General features: G+C 33.4%; 1 protein-coding gene across 1 annotated transcript in view; it reads left to right on the top strand.

The window, feature by feature from the left end:
• The first annotated feature begins 4,215 nt into the window (after positions 1-4,215).
• Positions 4,216-8,524, top strand: part of LOC128016586 (cadherin-15-like) — a 29,429-nt gene continuing 25,120 nt past the window's right edge. Inside the window, exon 1 of the mRNA XM_052601214.1 lies at positions 4,216-4,425. Coding sequence (XP_052457174.1) covers positions 4,375-4,425 — 51 coding nt within the window. The 5' untranslated portion in view covers positions 4,216-4,374. The remainder of the gene's footprint in view (positions 4,426-8,524) is intronic.

The following is an 8,524-nucleotide window of genomic DNA, read 5'->3' as shown; positions in this document are numbered from 1 at the left end:
CCCACCACTAATATATATATATATATATATATATATATATATATATATATATATATATATATATATATATATATATAATTCAGCAAGAAGAGCCACAGTAGCTTCTTTTTCAACTGCAATATATGGAGAGTTAAGACTTACAAAATACTAACACTAATTTACCTTGCTGTTAGAGTTTGCTACAAAAAAAAAAAAAAAAGCTTTTACATGTCCTTCGGACAAGTAAATCAATCATGCACTTGTCAGAGTAAAAAAGTTACTTGTCCAGGGAAAAAAAGTGTTTTTTGTTTGTTTGTTTTTTTGCACAAATGTAATTTGTCACACAAAAGGCATAATTCAAGAATGCAAAGTGTTAGTAGTTTGAAAAGATCAAGAATAAAAACAGTGTTAATAATAATTATCATAATTATTAATAATAATAATCAGTGCTCTATCAGATATTACTTTAATCAGTATATTTTTTTATATATTTGCCTTAAATTGATTGCTGTTACGCTTTTTAACTTAAAAAGATTAAACTTTCTAACTTTTAAAGTTAAATGGAGATGTCTACATTTACGTTGAATTCTTACATGTTATCCTTACATTAAATTAGAATAATAAGACATTATGGTTGTTATTATTATTAAAATGAAATCAGTATCAACAAACTCCATCTGTCTCCAAATGAATGAATTATGTTATTAGAATAATGATTTACTTTTTTGACATACAAAATATGAAATGCTAGAAAAATACACTGATACTTTTAAATATGATATTATAAGTCACTGTCTTAATGAGTGAATCGTTGATTGAACCGATTCGGTCAAACGTCTGATTCATTCAATAAATGATGGAAGTAAACGTTTTTATGAATGGCTCACTGAATCAATGACTCATTTAAAAATGAATCATTTAGTAACAAAAGACTCTTGCTCGCAGATGTCCGACTGTTCTGCTTTGGCTTTGCTTAGAACTATTTTTGTTTGAAATGGAACAAAAACGACCCATAATGTGTCTAAAATGTAAGTCAGTTAATATTACTTGTTTATTTAACTGAAGATGAATAAAATCAATATCACATTTGCAATCGAGCTGAAAGTCGGAAAAACATCACTGCTGATTGTGTGATGTTGCACTATTATACAGAATATATTTTTTCAACCACAGTATTTTTTCTTTCACTTGCCCCTGCACAAAATCCACTTGTGAAGGGGCAAGCGTTAATGTCGAGCCCTGGCTAAAATATAAAAACAATTTCCAGGACAAATATTCCATCTCAAAACACTTGAAGTGCATAAGTTAACGTTAGTAACAATGAAGATTGTAAAAATAAACATTACTAAAAAATATATTAAAGGACATGAAATTCCCAGCAATAACTTTGATAGGTCAAAGGATTCCATGGACAGCAAATTAGTCCATGGTCTGGATTCATTTGCTCTGCTTATACACATGCTTGTGTTAGAATAGGAAAGGGTCCTGTTCAAACTATTGGTATAAAATTAGAAGCACACAAGTCCCGAATATCATTACAAGCTTTAACATTAAGATTTGTCGAATTACTGTAAAGATTAAGATTGGGTGGGATGGAGTATATTCTTTCATAGGGCCCAAAATTGCTAGCGGCACCCCTGGGCTCACTATGGCTTTAAATAAAGCTCAGTCAGCTTGGTTCTGGTTCTCAACACCCCCCAAATCTCTTCTCTTTTGAATAAAGAGGGGAAAAAATGATTCATAAGGAAATATGCCGTGTCTAAGAAATATGTGGAACCAATCTTTAGAAGAGAGAAAAAGAGTGTGGGAACCAGTCTTTGGAGACAGTTGAGTCAGCAGCAGAGACCTCTCTCTCCCTCTCTCTCTCTCTCTCTCTCTCTCTCTCTCTCTCTCTCTCTCACAGTGCTGGAGTGAAGGGTGGTTTTGTGTGAATGAAGGAACAGACCGGCTCCTGCCAGTTGCTGCCCAGTGTGATGGAGAACAGGTGCTGTACAGTCATCCCTCAACAGACACACATATTTGCACACTTAGTTGACAAACCTCCATTTACTACATTCTTATCAGTTTTCTTTCAGTTGTCTTATTTCTTATATGCACTAACCAAAGGTTGTTAAACACTCATTTTTATTTGTCATGCTTAATATGGTTTCTTGGACTTAAACTGACAAAACCTTCACAGAGATGCACTATTCACAACTTTTATTAGGTTTTAATTTGACTGGAACCTTCACTGCATAAGAGTGTACATGGTTTTAAAAATACATTGTTATAGGATTTGCTTTAAAACAATTGCTTGTACATTTTGCTAATAATTCAAAAGAAACAGCAAGTAACACACTGAATTAAATGTACAATTTTGAAGTAGACAGACTGAAATAACTTGTAGGTACTGTGTAGTCTCTTTATGTTTGGGAATTCATATTAAATGAGGAGAATCTTAAACCAAAAAATGTGTCATTCATTTTCATCATGGCAGTGGTACACATACCATAATAGTAATTCTGGCTTGAATTGGGTTTTTCAAAACACCATTACAGCTCAAGAAACTGAAATTAAAACCATATAGCACTCGGGTAAAAAATAGTAATCTACATTAAATTAGTAAAAAATATTAACATCACTGAACCAACTTTTGAAACCAAAGTTTTATGGGTTAAATCAAGTAGAAGATAGATCTTTTAGGTAACAGTTGCAGGTTATAATTTTTTTAATTGAGATTTTATAATTTTTAATATCACAACAATACAAATTGCTAATTAACTGTTAACAGTCAAGAGCTGTTATAACTTTTACCCACTTACATACACTCATATAAAATAACTGTTTATTTTGTCATCATATTAAATGCCATCATTTTGCTCAGCTTTAACTACATTAATTAAACTACATGGTATTACGGTCTTTTAAACTTTAAACAGTATGAATATCAACTAAGTACAACTAAGTAATAAAGGGTAACACTTTATATGAAGAAACAGGTATTCACTATTAACTAGTTAATAGTGAGAATTGGTCTTTAAAATAAAGTGTAACCAAAAAAAGTGCTAAGTCACTGCTAAACTTAGTAAAAAAAAAGTGCAGTTTATACTCCTTAAAATACTGATTGACCTCCCCTGTTTATAATTCGGAAGCATTCATAAAGAACGTGGAAACATTCTGGACTGCATGCCTACCCCCAGCTGTCATATTTCACTTGCCACAGAGTGGGAAAAACAGAGTGAAGAAAAACAATCTGGAGGCCAGAGGTCTAGAGCCTGAGTGTCCGAACAAAACAGGGGCGGATCTCCCCCTCTTACAGCATCAAAGACCTCTTAGCACAAGTGGCATGCATGTAAGATGAGCAGGACAACCAGACATCAAACTACAACATACAATACCTATTCAGTTACACTTTTCCCATTCTTATTTTTCCAGCCCCATGCTTAATTAAATAATAATAAAGCCACTGACAATACCACATCATGCAATTGTACCTGTTATCTGGGCAACTGTACCAATAGTATTAGCATTAGTAATCATATTAAAGGGACAGTTCACCCAAAAAAACACCCTCAAGTTGTTCAAAACTTGTTTCTTTCCTTTGTTGAACAAATATATTTATATACATATATACATATACATATACATATATATATATATATATATATATATATATATATATATATATATATATATATATATATATATATATATATATATATATATATTGAAATGTTGGTTACCAAATGGTAGCCATTGACTGCGATAGTATCAGAAAAAAAAAGTAAAACCTAATGTATGGCAATATAAAATTTTGTGTTCAACAGAACAAAGAAGCTCAAACAGTTTTGTAACAACCTTTTTTGGGGGGTTTAACTATCCCACCAGGAATAATATTAATGCTTTAACATTTATTGATATTGATTAGTGATTTAAAACACATGTTATTTGAAAATATTTAATGTTGACTTTTCAAGAACAGTCTTGAACCAGTTTCCATATCAAGTTTCAAAAGCAGCTTCACGATTATAACAGGAATCTACTAATCCTGATATTTCACATGTTTGTCTTTGTGTTTGTTTCATTTTTCATGTTCTCTTCATCGGAGGTATATCATTCTCACTGAATGGGTCATGGATTTTCTAACCTTGACGTTGTGGGGTGTACTCATGCCATGGGAGAGTGTTGTGGGGGCTGGGATCAGAGCCTCTTCAGCCGGCCCTGCACACATGTGCTGTCACTCAACCTCCCTGCACAGACTGCCCAGACTGAGAGACAAGCAACAACAGCTTCTAGTAGACTGAAGGCGCCTGTGTTCCTGTCTTGTTGCAAATTTGCTTGGACACTGTTGTACAAGTCTCTAGTGTTTTATTGTTTGGCCGTGGTTTATTGAGAACAGTAAGGATCAAAAACCAGATGATGAAGGCGGTGGCGGTCCTGGGTGCACTGCTGGCTGTGGTGTGTCAGGTGAGTTGAGCTTTACATATTACAGTAAGTGAATGCTGTGGATTCTAACTCCAGGCTCAGTGAACTTAAAGTTGCATAGTAAAATAAAACATGGATAATTGGAGCACATTTTAAAAGAAAATACTATTTCAGTTGTTATACTTCAAAATTTGAAATACATTTTGAAATTTACTTTTTTTTTTCAGTGTAGGCATGACAATACTTTTAAAATATATTAAATTTAACAATTTAAATATAATAATCTTTCTGTAATACACAATTAATTAGGCTTTATAGATCAACCTGTCACATAATAGAAAATTGCAATGGAAAGCAGTTGTGGACTTGCATTGTGCTTTATTTTTATTTTTTTTTAGCAATGCTATGTAATTTGATTAGTGTTAGTTTATCTTGTTGGCAATGTTTGAGAAGTGGATACAGTTTTTGACCTTGGGGCACATCTGCTTAAATCATCTTTAGTGTTTGGAAAAGTTTTTGTTGGCTGAACTTACTAGCCGTTGGTGGTATTATATTGTTGGAAGACATTGATGATCTAAAAATGCATAATTTAAAATAAAATGAATGATGACAGATAAATAAGAAGAGAAATGCAGCTGGTTTTAACTTCAACTGACGTTACGTTTCAAGGCCACTTTTGGTCTGTCACTAGTATATTCATGATAGAACAACGAATGAGAATGCAGACAAAGTCACACTGCCTTAAATATTCATCACAGGACACAGATTCTAAAATGAGAGATTTGTCCTGTAGTTGCACTCATACTGTATACATACACAGGGGAAAGGTTGCTGGCCGCCATGTTATTTATGGGCAATTCAAAAACATTTGCTTCTAAGATATTTAGGCTTGAAAGTACTTTGACCTTTTGATTTATTCCAACCCTTTCCAAAGCATTAGCAATTAGCATTAGAAAAAAAAAAGGGACTTGAGCAAACTGATTTTTTTATTCCTCAGAGTGCTCTTTCATAACTGATTCAGTTTTCACTTTTGTTTCATTTAAGGCTCAACTTTGTCTCATAAATTTTTCCTAAAGTTCTTTAGGAGAAATATAAATACACAGAAAATACATGAAAAGTAGAGAGCTTTAAATTGAACGTGGATTATATATCTCAGATAATTTAATCTTTTGTATTAAAATCTTTTGAAATCTTGCCACACTTTAAGACATTAAGACCTTTTCTCAAACTTTACTATGAGTTTGCACTAAGGGGAAAAAATGTTGTTGTTTTTTTTTTTGTTGTTTTTTTTTTTTTAGTGTAATTCTTTGATAAAGAATCCTACCATATGTATGGCATATGTTTCTTTTCCTCAGCTGATGTTACAATATGGAGAGAATGCACAAAACATTACATATAATGGGGCAAGAAAATATGTTGGTGTCATAAGTTTCCTCCAAATCATTGTCTCACCTTGATGATAACTTGATAGTTTTCTTTCATTCTTTTCATTAGTGCTGGTGATTCATGGCTTTTTGTGGCTCTGGACCCACCAGTAAAATTTAATGTATGCCACGTAAAATAACTTAATCTGCTAAAATTCTCTGGTGATCAGACAGGGAGTGCTAGGAATTCCCAACGCTCATTTCCCAGGAGAGGTTTATGCCTCACTGAGAGTATAGTGGGGTGCATTGAGCTTCACACTTTCCTCTGGTGAAGTGGTCTTGATATGACTTGATATGTGCAGCTGTTCCCAGATGTAGACTCAACCCCATTTGTCTCACATGGTAATCCTGGATGCAGAAATAGGAGGACAACTTTCCCTGGCCAAGCAATGAATGAAAAAAAAGTTGAGTTAATGCACTAGCCCAGCTGGTGAATATCAAGCTTACTGGCAACTTTGGGTTTCTCTTAGTCCCAGACATTGTGATACCAGTTAATAGTGAACATATAAGTCTAATGCTGTGCCTTCCCTGTTAACCTTAATCCTAGATAAGGAAACCATGACTGGACAGTGATAATTGAACATTATAATTGTCACTGCCTGTTTAAATTAGCTTGACATGACAGCATGGCCTGGTTATGGAGATTCCATCACTGGCATGTTCCTGGAAGACAGCATGAAAGAAAGAAAGAAAGAAAGAAAGAAAGAAAGAAAGAAAGAAAGAAGGAAAGAAAGAAAGAAAGAAAGAAAGAAAAAATTATTTGAATGTTCACTTTAGTGTACTTCAAATCTTTTTTTTTTTTATAAATAAACTACTTACAGATAATAGTATTAAATGAAATAAAAGTTAGAACTTAAGACAATTAAGTATACCATGAGTAGTGAAATTTTGTATAATGTCAAATTAAAAGTTGAACTTTTAAGTATAACTGTTTTTATACTATTTTATCATGCTTTAAATAATTTTTATTAAAATATAAAATATTAACATATTTTGATGTGTTGACTAACATGTTAAAATACTTGCACTTGTACCTGATATTCATTTTATCTCTAGTGTGTTATTTAAAAATTAAATTTAAAATGAATGTTTGTGAACCTGGATCACCATTCCAGTTATAAGGGTTATTGTTTTTAAATTGAGATTTATAAATCATCTGATAGCTGAAAAAAGCTTTGTTAGGACAGGACAATATTTGGCCGATATACAACTATTTGAAAATCTGGAATCTGAGGATAAAACAAACAAATAAATAAATAAAAATAATAATAATAATAATAATAATTCAAATTATTGAGAAAATGTTACGTTCAGGAACCCAGAGAAACACAGAAAATGAGAGATCCAAATGCAGTGTGCTTTAATGGGTAATCCAAATCAGAATCCAACAAGCAGGGGTCAAAACCAGAAATCAATCCAAAACAAACAACAGGGATAGGAACAGGAACAGGAATAGAAACTCGAGGAAACTCGGAAGGCGAGGAAACTGGGTGACGGAAAGAAAGGACTCCATGAAAACAAACAGAAACAGACTGGTTAATATAGGCAGGGTAACGACTATCAAGTGAAGACACCTGAGTGCAATTAACAGGAGTGCAATTACCGTGATGAAGGGACAAGGCTTGTGGGAATTGTAGTGCCTGCAGTGAGGTGCCTTTGGGGAAGTGAGACCCAGGGAAACAGAGACCAGACAGCGTGACAGAAAATCACATTTACAGTTATCCAAATGAAGTCCTTAGCAAAGCATATTACTGATAATACATTTTTATATAAGTAGAAATTTTACAAAATATCTTCATGGAACATGATCTTTACTTAATATCCTAATTATTTTTGGCATAAAAGTAAAATTGATTATTTTTAAAACACAATATATTTTGGCTATTGCTACAAATATACCCGTATTATTTATGACTGGTTTTGTGGTCCCAGGTCACATGTTTCAAGTGTATTAAATTGCAACATCATCATTACAAATGTGTAATTAGACATTATTTAAATACATGACATACAAGTTTCCATAGAAATGACTTTAAGATATATTTTAGATTAGAAAGAAAGACACTTACTAGATCTAGTGAGGAATGGCATGACAGAACGTGACCACCTGTGTGACCCCTGCAACCTCTCATCCAGCTCTGCATTCTGTCATGCTATACTGTCTCTCTCACACACACAGGTAATTCTTGATTAATTTATTACTTAATTCTTTTTTTAAGTAGTTCGTGTTAGAATTTATTTATCTTAAATTGCATAATGCATTCTAATCCACTATTTGGACTTCATGAAAAAAAAAGAAATCCAAACTCTGGTGGACATGCATGCGTATGCATAATGTGTTCCACACTCACTTAGTTCTTTTTCCTCCTCAGAAATGAAGCATATCTCATTCTGTTAGTCACGCCTGCACCATCAGTGCCATGGTTCAGACCAGCTGACCCTGCCATATGTGTGTGGAGCTTTAGGAATGTCTTACTCTGGTAAAAGCAGAGCTAAACTGGGTTAAATGTGACACAGAAGCATTTTTTTTTCAGAGTGCTAAAAGGCCCAGAAAGATTACACTTTCTCTGACCCTTCAAAAGACTGTCATGTAATAAGTATAGGCTGTTGGATAACTGAATGTGAGGTTGGGGGTTGCCACAAAGTCTGCGGATGGCACCTGCCGTCTCTGGTATTAGTATATGGTTCAGACAGTAGGGTATTTTCAGCCCTGTGAC

This window comes from Carassius gibelio, chromosome A7, assembly GCF_023724105.1.
Source record: "Carassius gibelio isolate Cgi1373 ecotype wild population from Czech Republic chromosome A7, carGib1.2-hapl.c, whole genome shotgun sequence".
NCBI lineage: Eukaryota > Metazoa > Chordata > Actinopteri > Cypriniformes > Cyprinidae > Carassius > Carassius gibelio.
This window is presented reverse-complemented; position numbering and strand designations above follow the sequence as displayed.